Genomic DNA, 23376 nt, shown 5'->3' with positions numbered 1-23376 from the left:
CTAGTTCAGGTGGAAAAGGTCAGCAACCCGAACTTCAGAGAATACAAACAGAAGTTACGAGAAGACAAAAAAAAATACAGAGAGAAACAGATCAGCAGACAGGCTTCCAGCTGTCTGACCATTACATCCATACCTAGTCAGTCACCAGAGAGAGAAGCACCAACATCTGGATTTTCAAAGGCAGGGGGCTCAACAGCTGCCCAGAGTCTCATCTGGCCGAATCACACAACTCTTCCCAAAGTGAGCTCCAAAGCAAAACCTCACATCAGGGTATATATAGCCTTCTCCTGGATCAGAGAATGTCACAACCCTCTTGACCCACTGCCCAATCACAAAGTAACAAGGTGTGGGCATTCCTCAAAAACAAGCCTCCCACCACAGGCTCCATGTGAGTGAATAGGCGCATCCAGCCTATTAGGGGGCAGAGTATATTTTCAAATCAGGGAAGGTCCTCAAATTCACTTAAGCCTATCAAGGAGTCAAGGGGCAGGGAAGATCTTCAGATTCCCATTGCCATAACAGTACCTTAAATATTAAGGAAACAAAGACAAAAATGAAATAGTCCATACCCTTGAGGAATCTTACATTCTACTGGGAGAGAGAATGTGCCTCAGTTTTTGCATCTGCAAAATGAGGTTGAACTTATTGACCAATAAGGTTCCTTCTAGCTCTATATTTATGAGCCTGTGGGAGGAAAGGGGATTTTCCTTGACAGAGATGAAAAGGAAATACATTCTAGACATGAAGGCTAACCTGTGCAAAAACACAGAGATGGGATGTGGTGTCAGGGGTGTGGAACGGCAAAAAAGATCAGTCTAGCTAGAGTTTGTGAAGGGGGACAATGTATAAAGCTAGAAAAAGGGGTGTGCCAATTTTAGTCCTCTCAACAACAGGGAGCCATTGGAGTGTGTGTGTGTGTGTGTGTGTGCAAGCATGATAGACTGATTTAGGGGGGGAAATGTCTCCATTGCAATAGGGAGCCACTAAAGTTTGGGTGGGTGGGGGGTAGTAGGGACAGGTAATAAAGTCAGGCTGATTTAGGGAAATCATGTCTCTGTTCCACTCTTGACTGTTCTCTGGGCTCTCCTGGATTATCTCTACAATGACCTCTTTATTTCTCCCTCCTCCTATTTCAACTCCTTTTCATGTATCTTCTCCCATTAGAATGAAAGGTTCTTGATGGCAGGAATTGTCTTTATTTTGGCATGTATATATTCCCAGAAAATGTTTTTTGACTTGAATTGGACTTTAGGGATGGAATGAGGCACATATGCTACTGACAATGGTCAATTTATCAGCTTATTTTGGTTAACTGTACTTTTTTGTAACAAGGAAGGCTCTACCTAGAGTTACTGGGAAATGAAAGTGATGCTAGAACCTCCCCAACCCCCAAAAAAGCATCAGTAAAAAGATATTTTTAAGTGAGCAAGTGAAAATAACAAGGCCTGATTTCTCTTAAGATATTTGGCTGGGAATCAACAGCATATATGATTTAATTCCAAGTGAGTGACAATCGAGACTTTGAGAATACCACTTAAGGGTCCTTACATTGAATTCTATCACCAGAATTCAAAATATTTATCTGCGCACTGATATTGTGACACCCTGTGCCATTTTTTGAAATGCAGTTCTTGACTTAGAAAGGTTACTGAGGCCTAAAAATGTAAGATTTCTGAACTGCTTTAAAGTTGTATAGCAGCAGCATGTCTCTGGTTTGTGACTTTACAATGAAACTACACTAAAATGAGCATAAGAACCACATAATAAAAGGCAAATGGGCTTCATCCCTGGTGGTGGGGAAAGAAATCCAGACAGAAACAGTAGAAGCTTATTTCATAATTACTTAAAATCGGCATATTTTCCAAAATATAAAAAATGACATCATTTGCTGCTTATGAAAGGGGATGATTGATTAGAGAATGAGAGTTACCAGGAAAGGACATCACTTGACTTAACTCCAAGTTTGAGGCTTTTTTGGAGAATACTAATTCTTTGTCTTTTTTACAGTGCTCTGAATTGGCATTGGCTGAAGCCAGATAATGCAAAATCATAAGCAATGTGAAGCATTGCTACAGAAAAAAAGGGCAATTCACTCTGATTTTACTACTAAAGATTCTTAGTCTGGAATTTCATTTAACCAAGTACCATGTTATGTAACATACAGACAGTCTTCTCATAAAACTGAGGAACTGCTTTATGAGCTCATAAGTCTTACTCCCCAAAATTTCATAGCAAATCTATTTCTAAATGTACTACAGTCCATTTTTAAAACCATCTATTGGGCTGTCAATAGGAAGATGGTTCAGCGGGTACATTAGCAAATAGGTGACCTTAGATGAATGAACAAGGTCATTTCCACACAAAAACTCTTCACATAAAAGACCTTCCAAATAAAGAAATAAATGTACAAGAAAACACACGATACCATAAAAGAACTCAAAGCTGTTTGAAAGGGCATTGATGTATCTTAAAAATAATTTCTAATATAGGTTTTGCTTTATGGTCGTCACATTCAGAAAACAAATAAAATGGCTGATTGAACTAACTCTTTATCTCTACAGATTGTGTAAAGTATAAGAATATGGCTATGGACATATTTTCATTGCACATGAAAGCAAGGCAAGGGCTTAATCTCTCTTCCCTCAACTCCCTGGAAACCATCTCTCAGGGAAATACCAGATTTTTTTTTTCTTTTAAGATGGCAATTCTATTTCAAAGGTAGTTTTGTTAACCATTTTTGCCTGTATTTTGTGCTCCATTTTATTTAAATTGTGCTTTTGAAATAGAAACATACTTATATTATAGAACAAAAGTTCCTAACCTTTCCTTTCTCCAGCCTTCCAATCACTAGTGGCATGGTGCTGAGGGTAGAGATGCTGGAAAAATAATAAGCAAGCCTCTAAACACAAGAACAGAAGAGTGACATTGCTAACAGAAAAGTCCATTATTATGTATCTATCTACAAAAGTATAGCAAGGATCAGAGGACAGAAGTGAATGTAATACTGGCTTGCTTGCTTGATTGATTGTCTCATACATTCTTTAACTGAGATTAAATTTGGGGCTCCAAAAACATATGGCAATGTGCCTGATAAATGACAGGCCTCCCATGTTCCCTAGTTAATAGTTACAAATTTCTGTAAGGTTTCCTTGTGAAATATGTGAAAAACTTCTAAGCCCAATGAATTTGGGCATGCATACCCACATCTCTATCCCAATTCAGTTTTCTCTTCGAAAAAAGGGGGAAGAAAACAAACAAACATGAGTAATGGGGAGATGAAACATGGCATGGTGAAAGGGCTGGTCTTCGAGTCAGTCTGGCAGTTTAAGTGCCTTTGATATACATTAGCTGTGTGACATGGTCAAGTCACTTAACCAAAAACTATCAGTGCCTGAGTCATTCTTTCCAATGATCACTTATGGGTAGATTATCAATCTGCATCAATATAGGGAAGTTTATATACCAACAGTTTCCCAAACTGATCAAATCACAGGTCCAGTTTAAAATTTCAAAAAGTAACACCACTTGAGGCCTGAAATTAATTCAAATATTTATTATGGATGTCAGTCAACATTTTCTCAACCTCTAGGAGCAAAGCACCACACACTAAGTGTTCTAGGGAGAATACAACATAAAATACCTGTTCTTTGCCCCCCTCCCCCCTCAAAGATCACAAACGTTTGTCTCCAAAGTTAAAAAGCCAAAAGACCAAACATTTTTCAAGTAGGTGACTTTTATTTCTCTTTCAAATTTCACAGTCAATTTCTGCAAAATTGCATCCTTCCCCCAAAAGACATTTCTACCCTACAAAATTCACAGCTGGATATGCATATTAATGTATGCACAACAGTTAAATCCTAGCTACAGGTAGCATGAAATTGGGAGGGGGAGGAGAGTCATACATCAATACTATAATTAGGGGAAAAAAACCAACAAAAATGTTATCGATTACAAACTTCATTGACTCCATTTCCACAACCAATTTAATCCAACACCATTTTTTTTTCTAGAGGCATTTCCATATTGTTTGTAGTAACAGCTAAAAATTCTATGGGCTGAAAATACATCTAGGGCACGTTATGGAGAAGATCTATGCCACAAATTGACTTATCACTCACAGAAAATATTTGCTGTTTCATATATTAGACCCAACTATGCATCTGCAAAACCAATGCTACTTACAGCCTTGTCCAACCAATGGAGCAGATATCTTCCTGATCAGCCCAAGAGTCGTTTTCCCATGCACAGATGTGGCTTCTGATACAGTTCGCTGGTTTCAATGTATCTCCCTCCACCTTTCCAAGCCTAGATTCTCGACTCAGATCTATTTACTTATAGTTTCATTAAAGAGAGAAAAACATATGCTGTACAAAATCTTAACAAGGCTTCCAGCTCTGAGACATCTAGAACGGAACAATAATCCTGAATCATATATGTTTCTTATTTCCATTTAGTAGTAAGGATCAATGACAGATTTCATCATCTTTTGCTGTGATGCTAAGCAAAATGCAAACCTTAATCTGGGAAGAATACAAGAAGCTTACAGCTATCTCCACAGTGGATTTTTCTGATGAGATAAATTTGGTTACCAGTAAATGTTTTCAGTTTTGCCAAACAGTGAGGCTCATAAGTGGCGTCTGGGCTCTTCCAGAATGCACCTGGCTCTATAGCTTCAATGCCAAATTTATCAGCCAAAAGGAAGTTTCTCAGCAGGGCACACAGTGTGCCACTGCCCTAGTACCATGCAAACAGATTCACAGGAAGTAAGCAAGTTGGGCCAGGAGAAGATCTTCACAGGACAAGAGACTGTTTGGTGCCATAACTCGCTCTTGATTTAACTTCCTCCAGAAAACAGAAGGCAGGTAAAAATTCTGCACTGATTAGAGGAAAGTCTAGTTAAGTGGAATAAGAATTTTTAATGTCTATGTTGTACAATTCTTTTAAAACCAACTGTTACAAAATCCTAATTTCTAAATACCAAAAAGGAAGGGGGGGGGGGGGGTCTGGGTCCTTCTCCTGTGACCCAAGCATGAAATTTTCTATTATGTTAGAGTTATTCCTATAAGATAAAGAGGATTACCCTCAGTTTGCTTAAACCTCAAGAGTTTCTTTCTTGTCAAAGAGCTGAAGTCTTTGAGAATTTTTCTGTTATCTGCACAATGAAAATTATTTCCAACACACAGAGATGGAACTCAAGATAATGAGTTATTTAAATCAAAGAATTAAAAAGTTTTCTGGGCCTAAGACTTTTATCACCTAAAAACTTGTTTTGCCTCTCTACTCCAATATAAAAGCATCATACTTTTGTCAAGTCTAAGAAATCTGATCATATTCTTCCTTTCCATATGAACTTGGATCAGCGACCTAAGTCTCTAGGGCAGATTCAGCAATCTCAAACAGATGATGGAAGATGGTATGATATCATCAGTCCCTGTCTAATACTGAAAGCCAAAGCAAGTTTTAGGATTTGAGAGGAAAGTGATAAGCCTGAAGAGAAGCTCACAATCTCAGGAGAATTTTACTAAATTCAAAGTATGCCCTCTAAAAGATCTCTCCTTAATTTCTCTCAGATCTTCAAGGGAGTGAGGAAAGTGCAGGGTTAACTTCACCTTGGGGATCCCCTCAAATTGACATAAGAATTTTTTTTTTTTTTGAGCAATCGGGGTTAAGTAACTTGCTCAAGGTTACACGGCCAGTTATTTCTGGGTGTGGTGCTGAGTGTCTGAGCCCGGGATTCGATCTCCAGGTCGTCCCAACACTGGAGCCGGTACTCTTACTCGCTGAGCCACTTGGCCGCCCCTGACATAAGAATTTTTAAACTAGATACAGGTCCAGTTATCTCAGCTAAAGAGGAACAAAAACACAGTCATCTGAACTATACATATACAAACAAAAGGATACAAGTTCTTGGTAACTTTCTCTGGGATACCAAGTCAAACAATCAATTCATCAAAAAATAACACTGCCAGGTTCTTATTACAGGATTCTAGATGTTATGTAATTCACGAAATACTTCAGAAATTATAAATTGTTTTGCTCAGGTGTAAAGCCCTGATGTAGAGCAATCTGGTTTGTATGGAAAAATCTGTACCTAATGTCAGTCTAATGCTATTACACTTTCACTTCAATTCTCCAGTTTAAGAAAATTAAATCTTAAGTTATTAGGCTGCTTTGCACATTATGCTAAACTTGCACCAAAGGAATTTCAGGTTAGGACCAAGTGGCATTCCATCTGGGTAATTCAACAATAATGCAGACACACCCCTACTTGTTTTTAGATGTGACTAAGACAAGTAAGCAAAGATCCATTAGAACCCTTTGTGTTCCCTCCTCTCCAGTCTTACAGATGCCACAGGACCCACAGTGTATGTGTGTGTGTGTTTCTTCCCCATGCCTAAGCATCTGTAAGCCTGCTTAATGAGTGGGATGATGAGTGGGCAATTTCTAGGAGAGTTCAGAAGATTAATCACTCCTATCCCCTCTGCATGTGTCTCTTGTTCCTACCAACTGATTCATGCAAGGTCCAGAGACAGTTCCAACCTGAAGGTTCCTGTTGAAGTGTGACATAATACGGGCACAGTGCACAGGTTAGCAACAAGAGTCAGTTAATGGCAGGTGCTCTCACAAGTGAGCCTTTAAGCATGTTCTTCAACTTTAAAACAAAATAAAGCTTCTCTAGAAGCTTTGGGGGACAGAAACAAACATCAGTAAGAAGCACTAGAATCACCCAAATGATGGTAAAATATGCCTCTTATGCTACATGTTTGTATAAGTGGATAATGCCTCACAATGACTTCCAGTCGAACTGGACACAGATGTTAAAGATGCTTGTAATTTGGCCCAAGCCTGAGGAGCATTGCCCTTTGTGGCCTCCATTAAGAGCTGGGTTTGCTCTTTCAGCCGATCCAGTTCAACCTGTGTGGCCTGGTTTTGACGAATTAACTCCTTGGTCTTCAAAGTGATCTCCAAAAGCCCAGACCTGTGCAAGATCACTAGGGTGTTCCGGAAGCGCCTATGCTTGCTCTGCCGCTGCTCAGGGAAGCTTTCTGGAGGGTGGCAGAGCTGGTCTCCTGCTCCAGGTGGGCCATAAGGAACTGATAACGCCGAAAGTGGCATGGGACTCTCTAACCCATGCAAAGTGCTATCAGATGAGCCAAGGGGGCTGGCAGGGGAAGCAAAGGTCAAATTTGGAGCTTTAGTCATATGGCTACTAGATACTGCTGGACTCCCAGGAACAGTCTGTAGACTTCTACTCACCACCAAAGATGACAAACTCTGCTGAACTGAGTTCTGAGCAAGTTTTGTGTTAGGTGGCACTGGAGTAGAAGGATTAGATGGCAAAATATTAGTCTTGCTTGGCCCACTGGAAGAAAAACTTGTCCTGTGTCTCTCTGTACAGACTCGTTTCTGCATACCGGTTTCTCCTCTTTCCTCTGGGTTGAGGGCAAGGCCCCTCTTGCCCGGATGTGGAGCTATTTTGGTGTAAGAGTTTAGAATAGGTAAGTAGTTTCTGGAGTCATTTTTCTTCTCGCCAGCAGGGTATGAACCACCAGGAGGTGGCACAGATGGATGAAGGAATACTAGCTGTGGCTGAGCTGGAATCACTTCAAAAGAGGGCTGGACAGTCCAAGACTGGAGATGGGATGAATTTCTGCCCTGAGAAGAAAAAAGGAAAAGAACTCCATTGCCACAGTTTACACACTTATAAGATTAACAAAGCATCAATCAGAACTGGCAGAAAAGTTCATACATCTACCTAAACCCCACAAACAGGAATTCCATTGCATATATAACAAATCTAGACCACATCACAGTCATGATCTGAAAGAAGCCCTTTCAAAATCTGTATTTCTGACTACAAACCTTATGAAATAATGAAAAGCTATTTCATTTTAACACCTTTTCTAATCGAGAACAAACATTTTTATTCCAAAGGTGTCACTTAGCTGTCAGTAGCTGTAGTCGTTGTATAATTAGGGTCATAGCTAAGGTGATAATAAAGTATGATACAATTTCTAACATCAAGTTAAAATGTGATGCCAGCACATGAAATACAGGCTCCATTGTTAACACCTAGAAAATGTCCTCTAAACTTACTGCCTCTTATTCCTTACCACCACACAGTTCTCTACCCCTTCACCACCCTACTGAAACTCCACTCTTACAGGTTCCCAAAGAACTCTTAACCTGCTTGATCCGATAACTTTGTCTCAGACCTTATTCCTTTCTCCATGTCCAATCTTTCTAGCATTGCTAACCATCCTCTTTACCTATATACTCTCTACTCAGGATCATAGGGTCCCAGGCTTAAGAGCCAGAAGGGACCTGGGAGGTATGTCATCTAGCCAAATCCCCTTAGTTTAAAGTTGAGGAAATTTAATCCAAGAAAGGTCAAGTGACTTGCTGAAGGATATACAGATAGTAAGTGGCAGAGCCAAGATTGAAGTTAGATTCTCTGACTCCTGGCTTAGCATGTGTGATGATGAGTTTCCCTTTCCTGGGTCATCAGCTGTCTCCACCTCCTTAAGCATAAGGATAACAGTGCCCCAAAGCTCTTTGTCCCTGCTCCAGGTTCTCTCGCTTACTTGTCCCATCCATTCCCATGGGTCCAAAGTATCACCTCTATACATGCAACTTCCAAATCTATGAATCCAGCTTAAATTTCTCTCTTAAATTCCAGTTACATATCACAGACTACATGGGACATTTTCACTTGAATGTTCTGTCTGCAACTCAAGCTTCACAAATTAAAAACTGAACATGACCATCCCTCCTAGATCTACCTCTTTCCTCAATCTTCCTATTTAGAGAACCACCATGCTCCTAAGTTACCCAGTTTTGTAACCTCAGTGTCTTCCTTCACTGGCAGCCAGAGCCAGTCACCTGGCAAATTCTCTCCATTCTATCTCCACAAAATCTCTGCAGTCCATATGCTTCTCTGCACTCAAGACTGCCACCATCATAGTTCAGACCCTCATTATCTTTCAAGTGGATTACTAAAATAGCCACCTAATCAGTGTCCCTGATATGTTTCCCCTCCCCCTTTCTAATCTATCTTTTAATAAGCTGCCAAAATAATCTTCTAGGTATGATCATGTCACTTCCCTGCTAAAAAAAACTTCCAGGAGCTCTAGGATAAAATATAAACTCCTCAGTCTGGCATTTAATGTCCTCTACAACCTGGTTACAACTTATCTGTTTGGCAGGCAGCTAAGTGGCATAGCAAGCAGAGCACTGGGTCTGCAGTCAGGAAGACCTGAATTCAAAACTGGCCTTAGACACTTACTAGCTGGGTGACTCTGGGCAAGTCATTTAACTTCAAGCCTGCCTCAGTTTTCTCAACTGTAAAACAGGAACAATAACTGCACCCACCTCTCCAGGTTGTTGTGAGGATCAAATGAGACAATATACATGAAGTACTTAACACAGGGTCTCGAACATAGCGGGTACTTAACAAATATGAATTTCCTTCCTTCCTTCCTATCTTTCCTAGGACTATTATTTGTGTCACTCTCCTTTACACACTCTATATTCTAGCCAAATTGGACTCTGTTCAATAGACTCTGAACTCAATGTAATCTCCTGCCTCCATGCATTTACACAAACCTTCTCCCATGCTTAGAACTCCCTCCCTCCTCAGCTGTCTTTTAGAATCTTTATTTTCCTTCAGGAATCAGCTTGTACACTAACATGATTCTGTTGACCTAAAAACTAAGTCAGAGAGTCATCAAAGCAATGGACATAACACTGGGTGCCCTCTCTTCTTTAATCCTGATCCATCCAAGAATGAATGTTCTCTCACTTGCTTCCTTCAGTCCCTACCTAATAGCCTGCTTCTCTGTCAACACATCCTATCTGTCCCACCCCAAAAAGAATGTAAGGCACCGACTGAGTCATTTTTGTTTCCATAATCACAAAACAGTATTTTGTACATAGTAGGAACTTAAATAGTTGTTGCATTTAAGTTCATTTTAAAGTCTACTTTCATTTACAAACAGAACCTATTTCCTTAAACTTTTTCAAATTGGGTAAAGTTTGCAGCAGACGTCTGTTCTCTGGTTTTAAGACAATGAAACTTGAGATATGTGAAGTATTTGGTGACTTATGTCTCATATGGAGATCTTTAAAGCATTGATTCAGATAGTATTATATCATAATTTCTGAGGGCTGGTCTAGTCCAGTTTTGAGAGGGATCCCCAAAAGGTTCTTACAAAAGTCTAAGTCAATTCAAAGTCACCCTACTATAAAACATAACCACAGAAAAACATTTAATTCTGAGATTTGAGCCTGTTCTATAAGACAGACACACAGGACAGACGTCTCAGAACCATAGATTTCAAATCTCCAGGGACATTTCAGACTGGGGCTGAAACAGAGGAATGAAGTGACCAGAATACAGCACAGCTTCAGCTTGTTCCTAATCCAGACCCATGTTATAAGGGTGAGCCAGAATAAATGGGACATTCATAAGGTAAATAGCTGACTGATTCACTGTATTCCAGTCCTATGACTTTAGAATGTCTCTCCTCCAACCCAACATTTTTTTACAAGAATGCTTCATTGATATGCTTTAGCATAATATACTGTGTCCATTGCCCTGGTTTAGTTATTATATATGCAAAATCATTTCAGAGCCCAAGTATCACATAATTTGTTACCTAGACAAGAACTTAGATATCATGTAACCAGACTTTCTCATTTTTACAGATGAGGAAACTGAGGCCCACTGAAATGATTCTGCCAAGATAATAGCTAACCAGTGAATGGGACTAGAACAAAAATAAAATTAAACAGTGCAGCAAATGATAGCACATATTATCCAACAACACTCAAAATAAGATTATTATAAAACTGAAACAATATGCTTCACCACCTATCACACCAACAATAACAAAAAGGGTCCTCAAAAAAACAACAACCCACTTAGCAATGTGAGCTACTTAAAATTAATTCTGAGTTCATGTCATTCCCCAGCATTTTCTATCCCAATAAACTACAGTGGCCTTTCTAGCCAATCACACTCATGAAAAATACTGCACTGCTTTTATGGCATATTGAGAACACAACCCTGGATCATCATCAATTTTCTATAGCTACCAGTCTGGTCTACAACAAAGAGAAGCCATAGCCACATTCACAAGAAAGAGAAGCAAGGGGCCCAGAGAAAAGGTACGGAAAAAAAGAAAGGCAAACCAATAAAAGCCAGTAAAGCGATAGGACTGGTGATTCAAGGACATTTAAATTAGGTTTTATTTACTACCTTTGATCTTGCTTTTCATTTTCTCACTGAGAACTGCACTAGCAGCTGAGAGGTAATCTCCTGAACAATGTCTCTTTTCATAACTCACTAGAATGCCACCAGGCTTCCCTGTTAGAAATCAATATGTTCTCCTGGGAAGAACCAAGCAGTAGTTATAATGCTAATGTTTATTATGAAATTGGAGCCATGTTCTTTTAACCATGCAACAGCTATTCAAAGCATTTTTATCTTCTAAGACACCCTCCTCAACCAAGGATGGCCTTCATCACACTTTTCTGATAGGAGAGTCAGGGAAGGATAAAAAGCCCTTCCTTAAATGATTTCTGGGCTTAAGCATTTGCTGTTCCTCAACTTTTGCTATTCACAAATAGGCTCACACTTCTATAGCTTTGCTTAAATTGTAAACTTGGGTCATCTTTTCCTTCTTGGTTTCTTGGTTATTATGTGATGTGTATAATTATGCCATAATTAAAGGCCACATTTACATATTTCTTTGCACCAGAACTGCTGTCAAATCTGGTTAAGACTACATATAAGCAAAGAGTTCACTTGTCAAATAAATGTGACGGGGTGCTCTTGTCCCCACACCTTTTGAGTGTTCTAGCAGACACAATCTTCCCCTTCCCTTTGTGTCTAAGCAGTGAGTGACTGTTTAAACTGTTCATACAAATGTCCAAATTCTAAAGATGAAATTCTAGAGTGATCAAAATCTTCCAAACCACTACTCCTGTCTCAGCTTTTAAACGTATTTTTTGTCTTCTATCCCTTGACAGCCAAATAGATATCGAAATCTAACCGGATTGACTTTATACATCACCTTTTCATATTTGTCACACTAGGAAATATTGAATTGGCCTAGTAACTGGGGTAAGGCAACACTCTAAAATAAAGAGGGCTTAGGATGTAACATCAATAAATATGGAGGATACTTCTCACCTTGAAAGAACAAATCACTATATTCTATTGCCCTAAGTTTTCTCCATAATTTCAAATCAACTGAAGATTTTTAGTTTTCTCTCCTCTAAGAATGTCAAACAGCTAAAGGAGTGTTTATCTGGAAGGGCTGAATTGCAGGAGAGATTCCTTTGTATATAATTAAAGGACTGCCAAATGTGTGTCTGGGACTTATATGCTAAAGTTTTCATAATCATCATTTGTAGCCATGTCAGTGAATGGAAGATTAAGATTTTCACCCTAATAGAGAATTTCAGCATTAGTCTGTTCTCTTCTGGCATGTTTCTAAAATTTTTGCTTTGCCCAGAGGATAGAAATAGGAAGAAAAAAAGGCCCTAGTAGAATGTGAATATATATATATATATATATATATATTTTTTTTTTTAAATCCCCTAGGAAAAAAAAAGAAAGGATACCATTTATACATCTGACTGCAAGATGCCAAATCAGAAGAATAAAGAATCTTTTAAAGACAGAAAGTGTAGAATTTTAATACATAGACTTTCAGAGACATTTTTCTTCAGTGATCCTTACCTGTTTGACCAACACATTCTTCATGACAACCATGGAAGACAGAGCTGGAAAGGAATTACTTGCTACTGCCGAGTTCTGCCGAGGCCCATCTTCTCCATGCCAACCCAAGGTGTTCAGCATATCCTCTGAATCCATTTGCTCTGCAGAGCTTAAGCACTCTGAGCTTCCATCTAATACCCGGGAAAGTAAAAAAAAAGTGGTTAGTTGAATGTGTAACCACTGGACAACTTGCCTTCTACGTTAGAATGCTAGCTGATTGGGTCTTATTCAATAGCCACTGGGTTTTGTTGATGAGGGGCTCATACTAAAATGAATGCTACTTGATGACCATTTGGCAGTCAATGATTGAAATGAGTTGTGGAATTCCAACCAGATCTTTCTGGACAGGGATTCATATTTAAAACCCTCTCATCCGAAGGAACACAAACTGAACCTCAATGAAAGACTCAACAGGGGATTTCCTATATATGTAATTAGCTCTTTTAGGCTTAGGCTTAAAAACTATAAGGAAAGTTTGCATGCAGTTTGTGCTTGTCCAATCTAGGACCCTAATAAGAGCATCTATATTCCTAATATAAAATGCACAAAATTGAAGAGACAATGAAAAATATCCCCAGCCCATTTTAACTGGAGTTATACAACAATATCCCAAGCTTTGTTAATATTTTTACTTTTAAAATAATTTTTTATTATTAACAATTGGCAACAAAAACAAACATTTCAATACCGAAAAAGAACAAGAAGAATTTGTCATATGAGATTCTCATATAAGAAACTATGAAATTCTGTTGTTTTAAATATATAAACATATATGTGACATATAAGTGCTTACACACATGGACATATATATACACACACACTTGTATATAAATAAAATTTAACAAGGTAATAACAAAAACTATTCTATATGCTTGTGTCCCCTTCTTTGTTTTCTTCTGTGAAATAGGTGAAAAATGATAAAAAAAAAATCTTTTTTTTTACACGTCTATCACTAAAATCCCCATAGAACACCCCAAGAACTATTAAGATGAAGGAAAACAAAGATTAAGAACAAAGTTAATTTCTGGCAGACAAGTTATTTTAACTCATCACGCAATAATCCTACTGAGCTGATTCCTTAGTTGTTAATGATCAACAATGCCCAAAGTGCTTTTCCTGCAGTCTGATAAACTATTTGTGTGGAGAAAACAGCTGAAACAACAGAAGCATGAGCACTGAAGCATTTTTCCCTGCGACAGTGGGAAGCATTTGGTGTAAAGCTCAGAGATCAGACTGTAACTAGATGTCCCATCCTCCTGACATCGTTAGCAGCTGCTCTGAATGTAACTTACTACGTGACATCAGAAAAACTATTCTAGAGTTTAGATATTTATCCTGTGTATAAAAGTGCCTTGTCCTAGTCAGACAAGTAAGTAACGAGCGGAGAAGATTTTGAAAACAAACTGTTATGGTTATAATGGGTGGTTGGTTGCTGAGTCATTTTTAGTTGTATTCGAATCTTTGTGACCCTATTTGGAGTTTTCTTGGCAGAGATCCTGGAGAGGTTTTCCACATCCTTCTCCAGTTCATTTTAGAGATGAGGAAACTGAGGCAAACATGGTTAAGTGACTTGTCCAGGGTCAGACAGGTACTAAGTGTCTGAGGACAGATTTGAGCTCAGTAAGAAGAGTCTCCCTGACTCCAGGTCTGGCACTCTGGCCACTGGGCCATCTAGCTACCCCTTATAATGGATAAAAGATAACAAAAAGTGTTTTTAACCTGAAAATCCAGAGTCCTTATCTGACTCAGCAGTTGCCAAGCTGAAGTGATGGGCCATTTGTTTTCTCTCCATTGCTTTGCCAAGTTTAGCCAACAGCCTTCTTGGGCTGCTTCTGGGTGGGTCTTTTCTCTCCATACTCTCACTGTGCAGGAAGCAGATTCATCAACACTCTTTCCATCTGGACAACCCTATGATAACAATTAAATAAGAAGTCATTAATCCTTAGGAACTGAAGAAATTAACTTCAATGGTGGGGAGCAAATCACTCACACACAGAAACTAACCCCCTCTGGCTTCTGGTATGTCTTCTCACAGGTCTCAATGAACAAAAACAATGTATTTGGTAGACTAATTTCCCCCCAACTTTCAAATATGTAGACTTTTAGATTCATTTTCAAGCTGAAGCGTAGTCAGTTGGAAGATCTGGATGTCTTTAACAAAGAAATATTTTACTAGACTTTTTAAGAACAGACAATAATAATTCATCATTTAGTTTTATTTCTGAAATGAAATGGAAGTTTTTGGACCAGGTTCTACTTCATAGTGCAAAAATTAAGATCTCAACGCCTAGCCCAGATGGCTTCTCTTAGCATCCAGACTTTCCCTTATTACTACCACTGTCTCAGTACTGTGTCCAAACTACTTTCAAACTACCCCAAAGTGTTTGGAAAGTGTTCCAGTCCTTTCCGGCAGTTTTTAGACTTAAAGGTAGTTTTCACAAATAGGCATATTTGAAGTAAGGCATAAAGAAATAGGACTTTATTATGGAACAGATCTAACTTGTACAAAGAAGACCTAAGTCCTAGAATGGGAGGGGCTAGGTAAAGGAGCGTTTGGTTGCTGGCCTCAAGTTTGGGGGTTTTAGGCAGAAAGAGGAAGAAAGATGGAAGAGGCAATGAGGAATGGCCTAGTCCTTGAGGAAAAGTTGCTCCTAGATTTGACATATCTAGTTGTTTCATTAATTCTCCATCACTCCTAGTTATTCAAGACATTTTACTCAAGGACTGGGCATGCAGATTATTGCTCAGGTATATCTGATGGGTGTTTAAGGCAGGAAACCCCTATAAGCTTGGAGCATAAAAGTTTCCAGAAAGGGACTCAAAGAGAGGGTGCTAGGTGGGAGGAGGGAGCAGAGTACAGAGCAGAGTGCTTGCTTAATAAGTCCTAAGAAAAGTTTTGTGGACTCTCACAGAAAATAAAACCTTTGGGGTGATCAGGGGTAAGTTGATGAACAGGAAATTAATAATAACATCATTATTTGCATAGAACTTTGTGGTTTACAAAATGCTTTCACACAATCATTTCATGACAACCCTAAAGAGTAGGCAAGCTATGGATTATTAGCTCTGTTCTGCAAGTAAAAATACTAGACCTCAGAAAAGTTAAGGCATGTGGCCAAGGTCACATAGCTAGTCAGTATAATGCCATGCACAGAAGCTTTCCAGAAGAACTGCTACTGTGAATAGCTTTTTTAAGGTTCTGATTACTCAGTATAGTGATCACTCTATTCCATAACAAAAGCAAAACATCCATGGAAAATCAAGGTACAGCATAATTTAAAATACAGCATTCACCATATTACAACTTATCACAGAAAATCACAATATAATATTCACAACATAGTTTCAAAGTAAAATAGTCACTCTTAAGTTAACTCAATCAGTCACTTATCAGTAGTATCAAAGTATACAGTCAAAGTCTTCCACTCTTGGGGCAAAGTCTTGATTAACTCAATTAGGCATTTATCAGTAGTCTTAAAGTATTCCACTCATGGGGTAAAATCTTGATTAACTCAACCAGTCACTTATCAGTAACAATAGTCAAAGTACTCAAAGTACAATCAGTCACTTATTCAGCAAAGTCTTACTAAGTATCATACACAAAACCCTCCACCCCTTAGATCACTAGTAAATTATAATTTCATCATTACTCTGTACCCAAGGAGAGATCTTTTCATCTTGACTTGGGGCCTGTTCTCAGATTCCCTGGATCCCCTTCCATGGTCCCAGATTCTACCTGGATTCGCCAGACTGTCACCTGGGTTCAATGGCAGACATCTCCTAGTTCCATGACCAGCTCTCTGGGCACGTCCTATTTCACACCCAACTTCACAAAGTCTGGTCCATGTTAGATCCTTCATCATTTCTGCTCCAAGGAATTCAAGGCTCAACCAAGCCGAAAACAGTCTCAGCATCCCAGTCATGCTTCAGTCACCTGGGCTCCTGGCTCCTGAGTTCCTGGCTCCTGGGCTCCTGGCCTCCTAGCTCCAGGCTCTGGGCTCATGTTCAGAAGAAGCTCCACCACAAGTTCTCAGGACTCAGTTCTCCATTCTTCTGTAGCTGTTCTGCCACCAGATCTGGGTCTCAAGGAAATTTGGACTGTGCCTCTTTGGGGCTTTTCTTATATACAACAGTATTACCTACTTCCTTCAGCCAGTTTCCTACAAGTCAGTAACAAAGGGACAGGAGTTCATACCTTCTGTTTCCCCAATAGAGGCTTGATCAGTTACTAAGTGCTAAGTACCTATTACTTTTGCCAACACAAAGGGATCTTCAAATTCAAAATCACATTACCATTTCAGTCAGTGGCAAAGCCTAGAACAGAAGTCAAATTGTTAAATGCTGAAATGAGTCACAAAACTAATCACACAACTGACAGACCAATGAAAGCTGAAACTACCTCAGATTTAGCTCTTTCAAAAAGGTCCTTTTAGGATCAGGAAAGGAAACACTAAATGGGTACTACAAAGTTGGCACTAAGAAGTACAAAAAAAAACAAAAACAAAAATAGCTAAAGCAGTGCTTAAGGGGAAAAAAAGTAATCAATAAGCCTGAGTCTGAGTACCCCAAATCCTTGTGATATTTTAAATGCATAATCAATTTATGACTTCATGAGACTTACGGATATTTGTTTCTTCATTAGGTTTAACACTTTCATTTTATTGTCTTCTTAAATGTTCTGACATTACCCAATTATCCATAGGAGCCAATTACTGTTTAAAAAATAGGCCTCCCCAAACTAACAAATGAAAACTGATTTTTTTTTTCACTAAACCTATAATCAATTGATTGTATATTGTCAAATATTAAGTCTGTTCCAAAACTGACTAGTTGGGAGAATCAGTCACTAGCAACTGGAGGATTTCAAAACGTTTCATGGAGAAGAGAGTGCTTAAAGAAAATAATGTATTCTATGGGGTAGATGATATGAAGCCTGAAAGCATTCCAGGCATGGGAGATGGCCAGTGTAAATGCACAGATATTATGGCAGCAATGCCAAGAACTTCTGGCAAACACAAGCAACTAATAAACAGGCAGGGAGAGGACTCAAACTAAAATTAAATTGAAATTATGGGTATTTAAAGCTTGCCCAACTCCTTACTGACTGGTAGAGGACAATCAGGGAGTTCAGCCAGTCCGAATGAGAACAAATCCCACATTGGAATACAACTATAGTTATTTAGTGAAACATTCAATTGATTTAAGGATATAGACGTCTTTACATAGTTCATTTCCAACCACCAAGAACCCCTAAACAGGTTACTCATTTATTTCTATGTGCACAAAAGAAATAAAATGGAAATATTTCTTGCATCAAACTGTGAAAAATGTAATGTCTTTGTACTGGATATAAAGCTTGATAGCTTCGATAACCCGGATAAAACAGTGGACTAAAATGTATGATTGAATCTCTAATTAAATCAGGATCTTTTTGTGCGAAATGCAACAAACGTACACATTATAATTTTCTTATAAAAATGTTGTTGTTGTTAGAAAATTAATTGCAGGCTCTTCAAAATGGAAGTAGATGTGGCTCAGGGATGGTCATTCAAATGAATACAAGGATGAAAATAAAGAATTGAAATTAGGAAAAGAATTCCCTACTCCTATTTTTTAAAGGAGCCAATATGAAGTTAGGACATTAAGTTTCCTATCTGACTAACAATGTATTATCTGAGTTAACAAAGTTAGCACAGCTCTTTTAATAAAGGGTTTTTTTTTTTGTTTTCTTTTGGGTTTTTTCGCTTTTTGGAGGGCAATTGTGGTTAAGTGACTTGCCCAAGGTCACAGGGCTAGTAAGTGTTAAGTGTCTGAGGCTGCATTTGAACTCAGGTCCTCCTGACTCCAGGGCCGATGCTCTATTCACTGTGCCACCTAGCTGCCCCTTAATAAAGGGTTTTAAAAAATCAGTTGCTATTGTATGGTCAGCAGAGCTACAGACTGGATTTTATTCTGCCACATACAAATTGGGCAAAGCAAACCTGACTGTAGAATTGTAGAGAAGTAAAAGGATCACAGACAGATTTCCAGATAAGAAGATATTAGATCTGGAGCTGGAATAGACTTCAGAAGCCATCTATTTTACAGAAGGGCAACTAGGTAGCAAAGTGGGTAGAATGCAGGACTTGTGTCAGGAAGAGACAGTTCAAATTCTGCCCCAAATGCTGGTTATATAACCCTAGGCAAGTCACATAACTCTTGGAGTTTTCTCATCTGTAAAATGGGGTAATAGCAATTACTGCCCAGACTTATTAAGTGTTTTGCAAACCATAAAGTACTATATAAATGATAGCTACTTTAATAATTGCAAATGAGAAAAATGAAGCAAGGAAGTATTAAATGACTTGCTCAGGGTCACTCAGCAAGTCAATAAATACATAAATTGTGGCTGAGTCAGAATCTAACCCTCGGGTGTCCCTGACTCCAAGCCTAGCACTAAACCCTCTTTACCAAGCAGGTATCAAGAAGCCTTTCCAAGCGAGAGCACCAGCACTCTTTGCACTGGACCTCCATGTCTACACGGTATCTACCAACACTAGAACGTGTGTGTTTCTGTTGCTGTTGTTTTCTTCAATTTCAATGGCGTCCAACAGACTTTTCCTTCTCATTTTATAGATGAGGCAACTGAGGCAAACAGGGTTAAGTGACTTACCCAGAGTCATATAGTTAGCAAATGTGTGTGTGATGCTGGATTTGAAATTGGAAAGATGGGTCTTCCTGATTTCAAGCCTAGCACTCTATCTATTACACCGCCTAGCTGCCCTGGGACATCTGTGGTTGTCACAAATAAAAAAATATAAAATATATTTTAGCATGGTAAACAGACCATGTCAAGTTCTTTTTTTCTAGAGAACAGAAATCTTTAATGTCCCAACAAGGTGCAAGTGAGACAAGACTGAAGGGCTACAATATACCTCTTTAATTTTTTTCTCTCTGTGGAATGCAACATTCTTTTCAACGAGTGGTGATGATGAGAAAAATTAACCACTGAGCAAAAGACTTCACTAATAAATAGAATCATATGAGGTACTCAACAGGAGAGAGAGCAGTTAGACTGATGGCATTTATTTATCAAAGATCTCAGACTGAGAGCTACACAAAATGGCAAAATATCAAAACCTAAAGTAGTTGCGTTCCTTTTCTCCCTTCTAAATTAAATGCAAATTTAAATGGCTATTGGCAAACGAGAAATGGAGAATTCATTGCTCAACTCTTTAACTCTAAGTCATCTGTTCATTTCTGGCACAGGCTGACAGTGGCTAAAATTACTTTGTAGACATCTAAAGTCCTACTGTGAAAGGAGTTAGGGCTATTTCTCTAGAACTTTATTAGAATTTGAACTTAACCAAAACAAGTTGTCACAACTGACACTTATTAGGACTTTTCTTGGTATAAATGTAACAGTTCTTGAGGGTCCTCAGGGTACAAAAATCACACAAAAGGAAAACCAACAGCAAATAGTTTGTATTACGCTTTTTTCTATTAACATACAAGGCACGTATCCATTCAAATCCATTAACAAGAACCATATATTGCAATTTATAAACTAAGTCTTGTAACTATTAACTACTGTTTTATCAACAGTGATAAAAATCCATTGCCAGTCCATTGTCCTCCTGAAGCTTTTTATAACACCTCTGGTGGCTCACCAGTAATTCAAAGGCTTTCACTGTTTCATAATCAAAGGTTCTGCATACCTGAATAAAGGACAAATAAGATTATTCTCAGATTTAATCAACTTTAGGTCCCAAAGATATAATCTGCCCTCTCTCTTCCAAGACAGAAATTAGGAGTGAGGAACCTGTGGCCCTCTAGGTCCTCAGTGTGGCCCTTTGCCTGAAGGTCACATGTGGCCGTGAGGCTACAGTTTCCCCACCCCAGAACTGGAAAGTAATTCACTTGGTGAGGTGAGAATCAGGGTGTTAGCCACAGTATCATAAACTGAGAACTGAAAGGGATTTTAGATGCCACTGAATCATTTTATAGATTAGGAATCTGAGGCATAGAGGTCAAGTGACTTGTTCTACTAGTATCTGAAGCAGGATTTGAAGTCAGGTCTTCCTTACTCAGGTCCAAGAACTCACTGTGGTGTATACACACTGGGTGAAACAAACTAACCAGGTACATTAAAAAGGATGTGGGGTAGAAATTATACTAATCCGAAAATGTTTATCTGTGCCTTCAAAGCCCTAATCAGCTAAAGAAATGATCCCCTATGCATCTGGTCAGTTAAAAAGGAAAGAAAACCAAGTATAAGTGGAATGGATCTGTAATATGTTCAGTGGGCTAACCTTTGCCTTGAAGTCTTTCCTTGAGAGTGGAATTTATTTTTTAAAAGTATGTCTATATGGAACTGAGAGGTTAAAAATTGGGCATGGCAGAATACATAGGATGAGATATATCTCTTTACAAATAAAAGCATAGAATAAATACAGCTAGAACAGTGAAGTAACAATGTAGTCTAAGTTTATTCCTTAGCTTGAATTTCCTAAGACATGATTATAGATCAAAATTAGTATATTCTAACAGAAGGGAGGAAGTGCCTAAATTTCTAACACTTCTATTCCCTTTCACATCCATTTTCACTTCTCTGCAATGTCACTCCCAGACCAAACCCTATGTCACCTTTGAGATGATACACTTTACTCCACACAATTTCCTAGGTTTGCTACAGTTCAGTTCATTTTACTGTCTCCCTTCAGAAAAGAGGATGGATGACAGAACTTTGCCTCAATTCCCCATCTGCTACAAGAAGCATTTCAGCAACAATGACCACCTACCCATTCTCATCAGCCCACATTACATCTGTGCAAATCAGCATCACCAGCCTGTTAGCTCAGCAGGGCAGAACAGGGCCAAACCTTGGGTACTATACTGTGACTGGCAAGCTACCAGCCCAGGGCAAACACCCAAACAACACATACTTGCAAGGGTGTCTTGAACAACAACAAGAAGGTTTTCTCAAACTTGCACCCCAAGCACCAAACAGGATTGACAGACTCCTTCTCAACTAAAATACCCAGTCTCCTTACTTCAATCTCTCTCTTGTTCATTCACTTCTACCTTATCACTGCTGCCACTCTCCCCTTCCCCCCAATACTTCCTCATCCACCTGAAGCCTTTTAAATACTCTCTTTTACTCTACTCAGGGCTAGCCTTGTCCCTCTGCTGGATCTGTCAAAGTATCCTTCCCGTCACACACACATCTATCCTGCCCCACCATCTTCCAAGCCTCTTGCATATATCTTCCCTCCTCACCATTTACCCTCTTACCAAACTTTCCACTTCCCCTCCCCCAACTCGACTTTTTCCTTCCCTTCATTCCGTTTCTGCCCCAGCCACACCTGGCTCTTCACCTCACTCTCCTGCATCCTCCACCTTTCCATTCCTTCATCTCAGCCTTCTTCGCCATTCTCCCCTCTTCCTTCCCCTAATTATCTCAACACCTCACCCTCCCCAACTCCCCTTCTTCACCTGCCCCTCCCTCTTCCAGCATCCTACCGTGGTACTGGAGTAAGGGCTAGCTAGGGTCGAGCAAAAAGTCCCTGAGCCGCTCTGAGCCTCATTCTCCTCGTGTGTGGGATACTGCCAACCTCACATGCCTCTCCTCGTGTGCCGGGAATGACTACCTCCCGGGGCTACACAGTGCCTGTACAGCGCTATGTAAATGTCAGCTTGGTGTGACCCACGCCTCTCCTCTCACCTTCCCCTCGACGTCCAGTCCTCCCCTCCTTCACTTCTCCTTCTCCTTGGCCTTTCCTTCTCTCCCCTACTGCACCTTACTGTTCCTTGCCTCCTTAACTTTTTACGGGACTGAAAGCTTCACACAAACGCCTTCATTCTACAAGTGCTCCGACGTCCTGAGAGGTTAAGTGACTTGCCCAAGGTCACACAGGTCGGGATTCGATCCCCAATCCCAGGTCTCTGAATCTTTCTTTCATGCCCCCCACCCACCCTTCTCGACTCCACCGGCGGGCCGTTTATCATCCTCCGAGCCCTGGATCCTGCCGCTTTCCCAACTTTCCCTTCCAGCCCGCGGGGCCTTCTCCGCTCCCTCTCACCTGGGGCAGGGGTCGCTACTCCAGGACCAAACACAGGCTGTCAGATGGCGCATGCGCGAACCAGACCCCAAGGCACCATGACAACCCCCGTCATCGTCGTTGTCGTAATCTTGTGAGAGAGTTTTTCCCCCGCCTCCACCTCTACCTCCACCTCCCGCCTCTTTCCCCTCCCCTCCCCTTCCCCTCTGGGAGAACCTTCCCTAGACACGTGACCCAGCGGGACAACCATAGAAATCATTAAGACAAATCCGCTCTCCTAGAATGGCCCCTTTGCAAACACCCCCCGCCCCCGCCTCCTCCACCGGAAACAGCTGCCGCCCTTGAGTTGGCCTCGCCTCCCCACTTGCAAGGAGATCGTTGAATGGTGGAACGGGAGGGGCGGCCGACACCACGTGCGAGGCATCGTCTTTCTACCGAAGATCCTCTTTCCCGCTAGGTGGACATCTCTATGGTTAAAAGGAACGCGGCGGGGGCGAAGGGAGGGGCGCGTCTTTAGACTCCGCATGCGCAATGCGCTTTTCACGCCAT

At 39.9% G+C, this 23376-nt stretch overlaps 1 protein-coding gene across 5 annotated transcripts; it reads right to left on the bottom strand.

Annotated features, from left to right (window-relative positions):
* Nucleotides 1–3715: 3715 nt before the first annotated feature.
* Nucleotides 3716–23066, bottom strand: CIPC (CLOCK interacting pacemaker). Of its 5 annotated transcripts, XM_069092283.1 has the most exons (5): nt 22849–23066; nt 16722–16947; nt 14507–14695; nt 12749–12918; nt 3716–7656 (listed from the first exon to the last, which is right to left on the bottom strand). In XM_069092283.1, the coding sequence occupies exons 3-5, from the start codon at nt 14640–14642 to the stop codon at nt 6757–6759; spliced, it is 1206 nt and encodes a 401-aa protein (XP_068948384.1). In that variant the 5' UTR covers nt 14643–14695; nt 16722–16947; nt 22849–23066; the 3' UTR covers nt 3716–6756. The 5 variants fall into 5 exon arrangements, with proteins under 5 accessions (XP_068948384.1, XP_068948385.1, XP_068948383.1 ...); XM_069092284.1 differs by lacking the exon at nt 16722–16947 and having other exon boundaries at nt 22742–23066; XM_069092282.1 differs by lacking the exon at nt 16722–16947 and having other exon boundaries at nt 22849–23064.
* Nucleotides 23067–23376: the final 310 nt, after the last annotated feature.

Source organism: Petaurus breviceps, unplaced genomic scaffold (genome assembly GCF_028583685.1).
Source record: "Petaurus breviceps papuanus isolate PSGF00001 unplaced genomic scaffold, PetGlider_PUasm1.0 189, whole genome shotgun sequence".
NCBI classification, from domain to species: Eukaryota; Metazoa; Chordata; class Mammalia; order Diprotodontia; family Petauridae; genus Petaurus; species Petaurus breviceps.
This window is presented reverse-complemented; position numbering and strand designations above follow the sequence as displayed.

Excerpts from the sequence above, each read along its gene's own strand:
- CIPC (XM_069092284.1), bottom strand. The coding sequence starts at position 14,642 with ATGGAGAGAAAAGACCCACCCAGAAGCAGCCCAAGAAGGCTGTTGGCT. Across the intron at positions 12,919-14,506 it reads TAAGGACTCTGGATTTTCAG|ATGGAAGCTCAGAGTGCTTA; the intron begins GTTAAAAACACT and ends CCCGGGTATTAG. Across the intron at positions 7,657-12,748 it reads AGAATGTGTTGGTCAAACAG|GGCAGAAATTCATCCCATCT; the intron begins GTAAGGATCACT and ends TTTTCTTCTCAG.